The sequence below is a fragment of the Populus alba genome, chromosome 14 (assembly GCF_005239225.2).
Source record: "Populus alba chromosome 14, ASM523922v2, whole genome shotgun sequence".
In the NCBI taxonomy this organism is placed as follows: Eukaryota; Viridiplantae; Streptophyta; class Magnoliopsida; order Malpighiales; family Salicaceae; genus Populus; species Populus alba.
In genome coordinates this window covers 14835259-14849094 of record NC_133297.1, presented here as the reverse complement: position 1 = coordinate 14849094, position 13836 = coordinate 14835259, and the positions used below count along the sequence as shown (strand labels likewise).

Below are 13836 nucleotides of genomic sequence, written 5' to 3'. Positions count from 1 at the left end.
TTGAAAAAAAAAATTAATAAATAAAAGAAAAAAAAAATGAATCAATCAAGTTAACTCGCCAAACCTGTGACTCGGGTCATGAGCATGAGATAATCAAATTGAAATAAATTATAAAGTTCAATCCACAACAAACCAAATATTAAAGAATAAAATTGAAAAAAAAAAACAAAAAGCTATTATTCATAATGAATAATGCTATATGAGGTGGTGCGCAATAAAAACATCATCTTTTTAATGTCGTGTAACTAGATAATTCTGTGTACTATGCTATTACAGGACCAAAAAAAAAGTCTAGATTAAGAAAAATTCTTTGACAATGTCATTAAATCCAATTCAACCAGTCAAACGTGAAATCTTCCAACCATATTCTTTGTCTAGCTCAAGTTTCAAATTAAGGAGTTATCTAGTTGCGACCCGGTTGACTTGGAGGATTAAAGAAAAGTCAAACGACTGGTAATAACATGATTTTGATCTATTTTTTTTTAAATGATATATTTTCTTATAAGAATATTAAGATAACGACACATTAGATCAAGATAGGTTAATCTACTAAATCCATGATTCAGATTATGAAACTCCATTGAGTTTAATAAATTTATTTTTTTAAAACTATTTTTATTTAATTATATCATAAAAAATATATATACTTGCAAAATCGAGCATCAACTCAATATCTTGATTTTTTTTTCTAAGATCACAATAACCCATAAAAATTAATTTGAAATAAATATTATACTTAATTGTTAATAATTATCTTTTTTTTTTGAAATAATTTTTTATTTACTAATATGATAAAAAATAGATGCTAAAAAAATCAAGGACTAATCTAATATTGATATGTTATTCTAAGATGGTGATAACCCATTAAAATTAAATTAAAATAAATTATGAAATACAATCGATAATAATTATATTTATTTGAACCACTTTTTATTTAACAATATAATATATCATTTTTTAACGAAGGTGAAACAGTAAACACTGTCACCGGAATCTTTGATTCTTACACCATTAATTTTGTTGACTCTTCTGTGCTATAAAATTCTTCCTGAAAATCCAGACAAATGGAGAAACAGACAGAAACTTAGGAGGCAGCTCCTCGATCGCTGGTTTCTCTACATTAATTTTAAAATGTATTTCGTTTTAAAATAATATTGTTTTAAAAAAGTTATTTTTGGTATAAAAATATAATAATTTATTTTTAAAAAAAAATTTGTAATGTAAAAACAAATTTGATAGACAAGATCGTGAGTCAATTGGGCAACCGCGGAACAAGTTAGGTTTACCAGCGTGTTGATTTTGAAAGGCACTTGATGAGAGTTGACTCGACTTTAAGCTGACTAATGAGAGTTGACTCGATTTTAAGCTGACTGATGAGAGTTGACTCGATTAAGCTGACTTCATTTTGTTTGGTTACTTTGGTAAGTTTAGAAATTAAGGTGGAATGAACCAAGTTTCGTAGATAAGCAGTGACGGTTTTTAATGGTATAGTTGTAATTAGTTGTTCGTGCGATGTCAAGGCAATTTTTTTTGAAAATGTTATTAAATCAAATTTCATAAATAAATAAACAGTGGTTCACCGTTTCGGTTTCTTTATAGTGGATTAAGCGGGTCAAAATTAACTTCTAATTACTGGGAGTTTGAGTGAGAAAAATTAGCTAGTTGGAAATCAATTGAATATCCTGATCCACAAGTATATAAATTTAAAAATATTATCCTGGTTGTTTTTTAAAATATTTTAAAAAATATTTTAAAATTTTATTTTTATTTTAAAATTATTTTTTAATATCAGCACACATCAAAATAATCTAAAATTATATAAAAAAATAATTTAAGAAAATAATTTTAACTTTTAAGAAGATATATTTTCAACAGGTCTTAGTCAAAATAAACGGTGGACGATGGACTTCATCCTTGTCCCCAAAACTAAAAAGTGTATGCCTTGGATTAATTCGAATTTTGCATAGTTATAACATACTTCCATGAAAGTTTATAAACCGGCTACTGTCAAGGGTCATTATAACTTAATTCATAACTTGATTCGCTATTACATGGAAGTGAAAAAGGTTGTAAGAATGTGAGTTGTTAAATATTATAAAGGATTATCACAATGGTCAAGTTCATGTTGTAATAAGATTAAACAAGAAACTTAGCATACATTTTAGACATATAAAATAAATTTATATTTGAAATCTAGTATGCATACCATAGTTTTTAAACTCGACCCAATTCAAGACCCGAGTTCTAGGTTTTGAGTGGACCACTGGATTTTGATTGGGTAGCCGGGTCATTCGAGTCAATTTTTTTTTTTAAATCAAAATGATGTCATTTTCGTAAAAAATAAAAGTCAACGAGCTACAACTGGATCTTGTCAAGTCAACCAGGTTGTCAGGTTAACCCACCAAGTCACCCCTAGTGTTTTCTCTTTTTATTTTTTTTTAAACCTAGCCCGATTTCAGCTGAAGGTAAATCAATCGAGTCAGACCAGGATTCAAAATTATAATGCATACTTTCAAATACATATAAACTAAAACTAGAGAACCAATAGTGCTTATTTATTGAAGAAACTAAGATGCATAAAAGCTAGCAACTTTTTAGCTTTAAAAATGAAATAAAAACCTCACAGTTTTTAGTTTTAAATCTATACATTTTTCCCTGGGAAAAAATTGTTCAGGAATATGAATAAGACTGACCGTTCATGCATTTTATTAATAGACTGGTAAAAATAATTTTTTATAAGACAAAATTATTTATAATAAATTAAAAGTCAAGTCCTGAATAGGTTAGCTAAAAACAAACCCGAGTCTCCTTGTTTGACAATGTGGTTATGGTTACTTTTTAAATAGCTTTTCGTACTAAAATACATGCCAATGATGTTTTTTGATTTTTTAAAAATTATTTTTAACATCAACACATCAAAATGATTTGAAAACACTAAAAACATATTAATTTGAAGTTAATAAAAAAATAAAAAAATTTCAAAATTTTTTAAAAGTGCTTTTAAAACACAGAAACTCATTAGCCTTTAACTCTCTACTATATAACAAAAAATAAATTCTCTTTTCTTTTCTATATAAAATAAAAACTCTTACGTTTTACAAAAAAAAAACATGCAAACCTAGAGTTTTTTTTTGAGAAAAATTTCTTGTTTACCCATTATTTGTTTTAATCATTTTAATATTTTATCTTAAAAACAATTTGTTGAAGAATAATTTTTGACAAAATTTTAATCCTAAAAAGTGATTTAATCTTAATTAACACGTAAGTTGATATAAAATTATTTACATTGTCAAGTAAATAAAAGTTTACCTTCCTCTATCACACACACACACACACACACACACACACACACACATATATATATATATATATATATATATATATATATATATATATATATATATGCCTTGTAATCGTAGAAGTGGAATGCCCTCCTAAAATAAGTTTTCCCATTTCGTTTCTTAGCTCGCCACGCGCAGGAAAGTTTTGCCGCCTTGGTCCTTACTTCTTTAGCCATGAGTGGCGTGGACTGTACAATCCACGTAAGAAGGAATTTACCCAACGTATAGAAAGTGTTATATAATTAATTATTTAATTTAAATTTCAATGCAATGATTGTTGATTAATGTAGTACGAGATAATCATGGTTGATTTTTATCTAAAAGAAAAAAAAAAGACATTATTGTGAGTTTTTTACTGAATAAGAAAAGGGTGAGATCTTGAGTTTTAATTTTATTTTTTCAATCTATAATTTTAAAACTAATAGAAGGACTGGAAGGAGAAGAAAAAAGAAGTTTTTAAATTATACTTGAATCTTAAATTTCTTAACAATACCATTCTTACTCGATGTATCATTAAAACTAGTATGAAATCTGCTTTTTCATTTGCAATAGGAAAAATTACATCAAGCTAGCTTGATTGTTTTTTCACTTTTTTTTTTTTCATTTTTTGACACGTTACGTCATCAATTTAATAACTCCATAACACTTTAATTATATCCTCAAGTCGGTATAAAAAAAATCAACAAAAATATTATTGGATTATTTATAAGTTTGTGCTATTATATTCTACTTATAAGAGACTTTATATATTGAATATTACACCTTTATCTTCATATTAAGAACTCTAATAAAAAGAACTTTTATAAAAAAATATTTTCATTTTTATAAACAATAAAATCAAAATAAAAAATAATGTCAAACTATGATGCAATTTTTTCTTTGTAATAATAAAAAATAAATTAAAATTCACTATGGCAAAATCAAACTAGTAACCACAAGTCGGTTTGTTTTGAAACACAAAATAAACTGACTTGTGATTACTAGTTAAAAAAAATGTTTTTTTTTAAATAATTTTTTTATTATTTAAAATTAATTTTTTATTTATATTTTTAAATGATTTTGATATATTAGTATTCAAAAATTAAAAATATTATTTTAATATATTTTTAAATTTAAAATATATTAAAAAATAACCAGAAAATACTTACTGTAATAATAAGAAGATGAAAAAAGAAATGTCAACTGCGGGTGATGCAAGTAAAACCAGAAGGAAAGAAATTCAATAATACCCATTAAGAGACCAGGACAACCCAAAAATAAATAAATAAATAAATAAATATCTGAAGTATTTTTATGTGATGGCTTGGATGGGAGGAGAGATTAGTCAATTAAGCAAGTCAACCCAATCCACAGAGCCCCCATTGCTCACCTATACAGAATATGTGATGATACTGGGTCCATTTGCATCATAATCACTGGTCATAAAAATTAAATCCACCAAGAATAAATAATTAAAAAAAAAAAACGTAGAGGAGGAACTAATGGTAATTTGAACTAATCTTTTTGCCCTGACAAGAAAACCAAATACCAACCTGTTTTCAGTCCTGGGTTTCGATTTCCTATGTTTTTGTTTTTGTTTTTGTGCTCTCTCAAATCTTCCTTCTCCTAAACTTTGCACACAAAGTAAGAAACACAGAGAGAGAGAGAGAGTGTCTCATCTCTCTATTGGCTATTTCTGTAAATGCAACTACCATCTTCCTTTTTGTTTTTTTTTGTCTCTTATGGATTTTTAATTTGACTTTTGTTTTTGATAACCTTGTTCATGTTGTCTCCCTCCCTCTCTCTATCTCTCTGTGAAATCAAGTTGTGGGTTTTATCAATCTCAGATCAAATTTCTAGGGTTTTCTCGGATCGCTCTGTTCTTGTCGTCAATGTAAGTAATTCCCTCCTCCGTATACGAAATTAGGCAATTCATCAAGTGGGTTTTTTTTTTCTTGCTTTGTTGATGAATCCTGAGGTAGGAGTTTGGATTTTAAGAGCCTTACATGCGCAGCCTCGTTTGATTTTTCTTTTTTTAATTTACTAATTTGACTAGGCTTCTGTTGCCTAGCTGTGAAAAATGTATTGAATTTGAGGTGATTAAAAGGTGGAGACTTTGTTTTTTTTTTTGGGTGGGAATAGATTAGGATTAGTGTTGGGGTTTGGGTTTTGGCTTAGCAGCAGAAATGATCAAACAAATTCTGGGTAAGCTACCTCGAAAACCCTCAAGATCATCGAGTAACGACTCAAACAATGATGGTGGACTCAATGCCCACTCGTCTTTGAACTCATCTCATGGAGCGAATTCCATTAACAACTCAAAGCCCTCTTCCAATTCATCCAAAACTTCGAATCCGAGTTTGGGCGCTTCACGCTTGAACAATGGGATCCTGGCACCGAATAGCAAGATGAATCAAGGGAAAAAGTCAGCTTCCCAATTGGGTCCTGTGATGACTTCTGCGGTTTATGAGGCATTGCCTAGCTTTCGTGATGTTCCTAATTCAGAGAAGCCGAATCTCTTTGTTAAGAAGTTGAACATGTGTTGCGTTGTGTTTGATTTTAGTGATCCCTCTAAGAATCTAAAAGAGAAGGACATTAAGAGGCAGACTTTGCTTGAGCTTGTTGATTATATTTCAACTGTGACTTCAAAGTTCAATGAGATGGCAATGCAAGAAATTACAAAGATGGTGGCAGCCAATTTGTTCAGAACACTTCCATCTGCAAACTATGATAACAAGAATCTAGAAATGTTTGATCCCGAAGATGAAGAGCCAGCTATGGAGCCGGCTTGGCCTCATCTTCAGATTGTTTATGAGTTTCTGCTTAGATTTGTGGCTTCATCAGAAACTGATGCCAAGCTTGCCAAGAGATACATTGACCATTCATTTGTGCTGAGACTGCTGGACTTATTTGATTCTGAGGACCAAAGAGAGAGGGAGTATTTGAAGACGATACTCCACCGCATTTATGGAAAGTTCATGGTACATCGACCATTCATTAGGAAGGCTATCAACAATATCTTCTACAGATTCATTTTCGAGACAGAGAGGCATAATGGGATTGCAGAAATGCTTGAGATATTGGGAAGCATTATTAATGGGTTTGCTCTGCCATTGAAGGAAGAGCACAAGCTTTTTCTTGTTCGTGCCTTAATTCCACTTCACAAGCCCAAGTGTGTGTCGATGTATCATCAACAACTGTCATATTGTATCACTCAATTCGTGGAGAAAGATTTCAAGCTGGCTGATACTGTAATTCGAGGTCTCTTAAAGTATTGGCCCATAACTAATAGTTCCAAGGAAGTTATGTTTCTTGGCGAGTTGGAGGAGGTCTTAGAGGCTACTCAGGCAGCAGAATTTCAGCGGTGCATGGTTCCTTTATTCCATCAAATTGGACGCTGCCTCAACAGCTCACATTTTCAGGTACTGGATTCAGAATAATTATTTATGAGTTTTTGGTGGTTGATAAAAGGTTAATCATTTTTGAGCTTTTAGTGCTTTGTTGTTTCTGCTGCTTTGTAATTGCATTTATCATCTCACCATTGACATTGTATTTGTACCATTTTGATGCAACATATAGCGAAGATAAAATTAGATTTCTCAAGCTTTAAGGTTATAGACCTACTCTAGAGAAATCTATAGAGAAAATTCTCTGTTATTTTTATTAAATCTGAATAATAGTATGAATCTTTAAAAATAAACTAGACATCCTCTATTTATAATAGTTCCAATCTTTTATAGAAAAGGATTCCTAATTAGAACTTTCATAACTAATAGAATCCATCTAGTATTAGGATTTTTAAATAGTAAAATGCTAATTAAATTACAATTCCTAAACTATGTAGGAAAAAAATAATTAAAATCCAAAATTAACTAGGAAAATAATTAAAATATAAAAACAGAAACTTCAGGCTTCATATCTGATGGTTCCGGGTTTCTTCATGGACTTCCTTTCAGGCTTAACCTTGTCAATCTGGTCCATAAACTCTTGGGGTATAATTGTTCACATTTAATTACTGATCATTCTTTCCGGCACTTTAGTTGCACTACAACTGAAACTTTTTTTTTTTTTTTGCCATCTTATGTTAGGTGAACTTTAATTGTTTTCATGAGGATATTTGAATTCCAAATTGAATAGTTGCACATTTAGTTTATCACTTATTTATTTGCGCTATCTTTTTACTTGTGTATACAAGGGATTTGAGCTTTTCTGAATTTATGGGCTTACTGGGTTGCTGTCATTTTTCTGCTCTGAATTATTGAAGTTGGGTTTATGGTATTGATGATGAGAGGTGTGGACATCTGTCTTGGCTTCAACAACTACATGCAATTTTATTGATTACGTCATGTGTTCATGGATTTTCTGTGTAATAGGATTCTTTAAATCGTGCAAATAATATGCAAACATAAAGGGATCTGGTCAGAATTTGCATTTTTTTTCATGTCATTTGCCAGAGTTTTTTTATCATGCATCTTCGAAGATATATATCCACTACTCATGTAACTATGGATTCAATACCATTAAGAACCTTTTAATATGCTCTTTTAAGACTTTTGTCATTGACCTATTTAATGTTCTAACTGATATTAAAATCAAGAAGGCTGAGTAAAGTGCTATGATGTTTCTCCCTGAGATAAAAAGTAGGGGGTGCACCCAACTCCATAGGAAGTATATAAGATAACCCCCTGAGATAAAATCAAAGAGAAGCCTAACATTCCATTATAAAGCTACTTGAGAAGTCCAAAGATACTTTCCATGAAAATGAAAAAACATAGTTAGTATGAAGGAAACATCCATCTGTACTTAGACCTTACAACTGGAGTTGATGTATTTATGATGGGAGTTCTACTCCATAAGGGTGAGATTTTGTTCGCACACACTTAGTCAATGAAATGAACACAATAGCTCTCCACTCATCATCCTTGTGAAGTGTCCCTGCAGTCCCTCGCCATGACTTAGAAGCATAAGGCATAATATTAATATTTGATTATTTAGGAATATAACTACAAAATAATAATCACTAATATTTCTTAATAATACTAAATATCTTTGATGATCATACAGCATTAAAATTTAAATGAAATATTAATTTCGATTGTTGCTTTTCTTTATTTCCAACCAGATTCTCTATCAGCTCCTCACATATCTTTCACACATCACCACTCAAGAGTAGTGTGTTTCCTATTGATTATGCTATCAACATAAGTATCTTCCCGATAGCAGCAGTCCAAGTAAAAAAAGCTAGCTTAGAGGGTGTACCTGTCTTCTAGATGCTTTTGTGTGGAACCACCCACATGGCCTAGTAAAATTCTTTCACTTCTCTTTTTTCTTATCAGAACCCCACAATTACAAGGTCATCTTATGAACACTAAGAGATAATTTTGACACTTTAGTGAGAGGCCAAAATTATTTTAAACAAGCTACAAGCAAGTCATTTCTATCATCTGCGTTGTCATTATGATCACAGCCATGTGTTGTGTCCACGGTGATTTATGTTTCCAGGTAGGACAATAGTTGGAGGTAAAGCCATTGGACTTCTTGTTCTGAAAATAAGTGGAATGTCTGGATGCTGAAAGCTCAGCATTTGTATGGTAATGGAGGATGTAAAGAGTGTTTTATGCTGTGAATATTTTTACCTGTAGCTTTATTTTAGGATTCAGCTGCTGCTTTCTGGTTTCTTTGGAAGTGCATGCTACTCGTAGTTTTGATATGATTACTCTTTGGTCAAGGTAACAATTGTTTGACAGACTATGATTACTCTTTGGTCAAGATAATAATTGGTTGACAGATCAAGATAATGCATGTATTCGTTAATGTTTAAGCTGAATAAGCATGCTTTTCAGTTTTCAATCTGCACGTATGTGGATTAAAAGGAGGCTGAATACCAAGAACATGAAGGATGTTGGAGACTGCATATGTGTGCAGTGAGCTGCACATCCATAGCAATGGATATTTTCACTTCAGAGCTTATACTGTCTTGGTGAAAGCTATATTGCTTGATAGAATCAAATGGATTTGCATATTATCTACCCTTCTACCATCTGAAGGATTTGGATTTGGACTTCAGGTTGTTGATATGGATGATCTTAATCTGGTTGTTTTGGCAGGTTGCAGAACGTGCATTGTTTTTGTGGAACAATGATCACATAAGAAATTTGATCACGCAGAATCGCAGAGTGATACTGCCTATAATCTTCCCAGCTTTGGAGAGAAACACAAGGGGGCATTGGAACCAAGCTGTTCAGAGTTTGACCCTGAATGTCAGGAAGATATTCTCAGATGCTGATCAAGAACTTTTTGATGAGTGCTTGGTCAAATTCGAAGAAGATGAAGTGAAGCAGATGGAGACACGGGAGAAAAGAGAATTAACTTGGAAGCGGTTGGAAGATTTGGCAACCTCCAAGGCTGTAAGCAATGAGGCTGTGCTTGTCTCAAGTTCTGTCTCATCTATTGCCATTGCCACTGGAACAAGTCCTCGGACCACTGCAGGTGGTTGAGAGCCTTGACTAGTGTAAATTATGAGCTTACCCTCATGAAGGAATATAAGGTGAGACCTGCGATGTAGGAATTGTTCAGCCTCACTTCCCATGGTTCTCTCATTAGCCCATACCTGAACAATGCGGAAAGTGAATGTTCGGTTTTGAGACACTGAGGCTACTCACCTTTTCGGTTCTATGCTTGCTCCGTTTTCTTCTTTTCATCCATGAAAATGTAATTGTGTGTAATATAAAGGATTTGATTCATAGAGGTAGCGCGTCTTTGGATTTCCTACCTGAAAATTTATTTGCTGTAATGATGCAAAGAAGATTGTTCCTTCTATGCTTCGACTTTGATGACTTTCTTAAAATTATTAGTTCTTTTAAACTGCTACTTCTCAAGCCAAAATATCGCCACAATCTTCCTTAAATGGCTCACCGTTTGCCATTTTGGGCCCTTGGCACGATCATCATGTTGACACTTTTGACGGGCGTTCGCAAACATGCAAGTCTCCGAGGAATGGCAAAATTTATTGCTAGGAATTTTCTGCCTGTGCTCTTCAACTGAGTATTCTGCCATGAAGTTCTAGCATTGAGAATGATTCTCAGACATGGTTTTTAGGACAACATACAAACAATTTCAAGATAGCATCAATGCTTGACAAGCTTTTGTTTATAGGGTGTATCCTAAAGTTCTGAATGAACAAGTTGAAATTACTTTGCTATGGTCATCGTGATAGTGTTAATTTATGAACTAATTCTTGCTCGAACGATTTATAGTATAGATCACGGCAGTTCATGGTGGCTATCAATTAGATTCTAGTGGTGGTTTTTACACCAGCGCAGCTAACCAGGTACCTGGTCTATGTATCTGTTTAGCATAAATCGCACAATTTTATTTTCTGAAAGCTCATACTTTCGTTGTTACTTGCAACAGCAGTTGGAAACAATACCAACACCACCACATTCCATTTATGATTTAAATCAAAATGCACTGATCCAATTTGAAAGTGGTTCATGATAATAAATTCAGGATTTCTAAATCCTTGTGGCAGAATCCATTGACAACCACAGTTGCAGCAAATCAGTACATAATATCCAGACCTGCATTAGGGAGTCTATAACTGAAAAATCATGAGACGATATTTTGATCATTTTACATTGGCGTTCCAAATTGCAGATATTGAGTTCATATTTCTATTCTAAAATGGATGCCTTTGAAGCCAACACATAGAAACAAGCATTGCATTTCTCAATGAGGTACACAGAAAAGGATTAGCTGTCATCACCATAAGCTCGGAAACTATATCGCTCTTGGTATGGAGCATTGAAAAAGAGGTCAGCCTCAAACCACTTTGGGTAGCGAACAAGGTCTCCTGCAACAAATCGCATGTATTTTTTGCTCCCTTCAGGAACTACCCTCACCTCTCCTTCCTCAATGTAAACTAACTGGTCCACCTGCCAGTCCCAGGGCAATTTGCACTTGTCAGTCTTCCACACTGACCATTTTGAAACCCCAAGCTCTGCCAGTTTATCTCGTGACACTTTCCTTTCCACCCTTATGTTGTACAACTCCTCAAGAGGCTTCTCGATGTGCATCGCCTTTATACCTTGACATTGCCGAATGGTATTTTTCAAGATTTTACAATCTCTGCTGCTTCTGTTGATAGAGAAGGTTGGGGATATGATCATGCTTGCCATAGCTACATACAGTTTCTAGCCTTTCTCGTCTGCTCAAGCTAGCTAAAGTTGTGTCGAATGACTAACACAAGTTCAAAACATATAAATTAGCAAAGTGACAGGTAATTCAAAACGCTGGCAAAATCATCTTTTACAGCGAATATTCATGTGTATTCCCCGTGTTCCAACCATCATAATAAAAGTAAACCCTTGCACAAAAATACAAGTTCCCCAAGATAAAGCAAACATAAAATACATAACTGTTTTTTAAACTACAATAACCAGGCCTGCTGGAATTATTTCAAGCACAAATTCATTTAGGCTAAGCAGATAGGTATCATCCATCCCTCATGCCATTCTTTCCTGGCGTAAGTAACTAATGCATTCAGTTCAAGTTTTACACACCTTGTATCACCGATTCTTCTTATTTCCTGAGTTTTGTTTCTATTTCTATATGTTTTTCATCTTTGGCAAAGATTGTTGCTTCATTAGCTTTGGATCATAAACAAAACCTTAACTTTAGCCTCATTCCTCGTGGACTCTAGATGGGGAACTTGTAGCGATTTCTACTAGATTTTTAACACAGCAAAAATTTCACATTTCGCATATAACTGGCAGGCTAAATCTTCATTTAAGTTTGTAGCTACTTAGACTTTAGTTTCAGGAGTAGAACAAATACAAATAGGGAACGCAAGAAATTTAATTTCACAAAGCTAACCAAAACAACGAATCATATACATGAAATGTACCAACAACAATAACCTAAACTCTCGATAATTTTTTAACGCCCAGTAAAGCAAAAAACTTCATTCATTTCAAGATTTCATCAAAAAATGCAGAGCTCCAAATATTTTATTTCATTTTCAAAAACCAAACAGAAAGCAGATAGAAAAGAGAGAAGTAAAATCACTGATACCCAACATTTGATAATCACAAACACAATACCGAGAATAGATGGAACAAATCATACTTTGAGAGGTCTCACTTGATAATTATGGAAAGGAAAGTTTGCAGAGCCAAAGAAGGAAGAAGGGGGAAAGTTGGAGTCTTTCCGAAAACCTGATAAAGTTGAGAGGTTTATCTTCTATCTGGTCGGTAGTGTCACATGTAGGTGAACTTTTAAATGTCACCCGTTAGTCAAGGTTTACTGGGTACCGGGTCTCTCGGTTACCACTTTTATTTCCGCTTCTAATACATAATATTTAGACATCTACGGTCAAACTATATATATTTTTAAATTTTTAAATTTAATAAAAATTAATATTTTTTTAATTTTAAATAGTTTTAATGTAAGCTAGTTTTTTCACCTGCACTCCATAGCAGGTCAATAATTATTTTTTAAAAAAATATAAAAATTATATAAAAAATATATTTTAATAGTATTATTAAACCAAACCAAACGATTTAATTTTTAAATTTTCACTCAACTCTTTACTAGAACCAAGTGTCTTGGGTTTAATAGTCACGATAGATCCAAGTGTCTTGGGTTTGACAGGACCCAAGTGTTTAGGTCTGACAGCCATACCAAACCTATGAGTTTTTTTTTTTTTTTTTTAATATAGGAATTCACTTATAATTTTTCTAGAAATATATTTATTTTGTATTTTTATCTTTATTTTTTTAACTAAAATATTTTTATATTTTCTATATTTCTTTGTTCTATTTTAGGACATTAACCACACGTATCCCTAAAATTCACTTAATTTTTTTTATTAGTCTCTTATTTTAGCTAAGAAATTATCTACAAAATTGCATAAATTAAGATAGTTAAAAGGACAATAAATTTTTTACATTTACAGTATTTTCTTTTCCTATAATATAATGTATCAATTCAAAAGTTTTTTTTTTCTTATGATCACATATTTCAAATTTTTGTATATTACTAATAGTTATAGTGTAGAATAAACTATCATTATAACAAACTTTGACAATTAAATCATACAATAACATTTCAAATTTTAAAAAAACATGAACCCTTTAAAAAACTGTTCAAACACTTGAATGAAAATGTAAAATTAATATTTTCATCTAAAATGCATACAAAAAAGAAAAATTTATTTTTTAAGACTTGAAATAAATAATTTAGGACTCAACATTGTTTTTCTATTCTTTTCCGTTTTGAATATAACAAATTTATAAAATAAATTGCACAAATAAAAAAAAGTTTGTAGTTAAATTCTGCTGTATATGAATGAAAAATTCTGCTTGAATGAGGTAGTACTTGTTTTTATAGTTCAATCATACTTTTGAAAAATTATAATTTTTTTGAATTAGGTGTTTGGGTATGACATGGTTGCTAAACCCAAGCGCACGGGTTTGGCAGATCTAGGCTTATGAGGTCTTGCAAACCATACCAGACT

General features: G+C 31.9%; 2 protein-coding genes across 4 annotated transcripts; one reads left to right on the top strand and one right to left on the bottom strand.

The window, feature by feature from the left end:
- Window positions 1-4784: 4784 nt before the first annotated feature.
- LOC118038250 (serine/threonine protein phosphatase 2A 59 kDa regulatory subunit B' gamma isoform) lies at window positions 4785-10184 on the top strand. The gene is made up of 2 exons (XM_035044593.2): window positions 4785-6742; window positions 9428-10184. Exons 1-2 carry the CDS (start codon window positions 5507-5509, stop codon window positions 9815-9817), a joined length of 1626 nt encoding a protein of 541 aa, XP_034900484.1. The 5' UTR covers window positions 4785-5506; the 3' UTR covers window positions 9818-10184.
- A 733-nt stretch (window positions 10185-10917) lies between these two features.
- Window positions 10918-12592, bottom strand: LOC118038342 (uncharacterized). 3 transcript variants are annotated; one of them, XM_035044692.2, is made up of 2 exons: window positions 12447-12592; window positions 10918-11558 (listed from the first exon to the last, which is right to left on the bottom strand). In XM_035044692.2, the coding sequence occupies exon 2, from the start codon at window positions 11495-11497 to the stop codon at window positions 11072-11074; it is 426 nt and encodes a 141-aa protein (XP_034900583.1). In that variant the 5' UTR covers window positions 11498-11558; window positions 12447-12592; the 3' UTR covers window positions 10918-11071. The 3 variants fall into 3 exon arrangements, with proteins under 3 accessions (XP_034900583.1, XP_034900657.1, XP_034900735.1); XM_035044766.2 differs by having other exon boundaries at window positions 12462-12590; XM_035044844.2 differs by having other exon boundaries at window positions 12422-12554.
- Window positions 12593-13836: the final 1244 nt, after the last annotated feature.

Excerpts from the sequence above, each read along its gene's own strand:
- LOC118038250 (XM_035044593.2), top strand. The coding sequence starts at position 5,507 with ATGATCAAACAAATTCTGGGTAAGCTACCTCGAAAACCCTCAAGATCA. Across the intron at positions 6,743-9,427 it reads TCAACAGCTCACATTTTCAG|GTTGCAGAACGTGCATTGTT; the intron begins GTACTGGATTCA and ends TTGTTTTGGCAG.
- LOC118038342 (XM_035044692.2), bottom strand. The coding sequence starts at position 11,497 with ATGGCAAGCATGATCATATCCCCAACCTTCTCTATCAACAGAAGCAGC.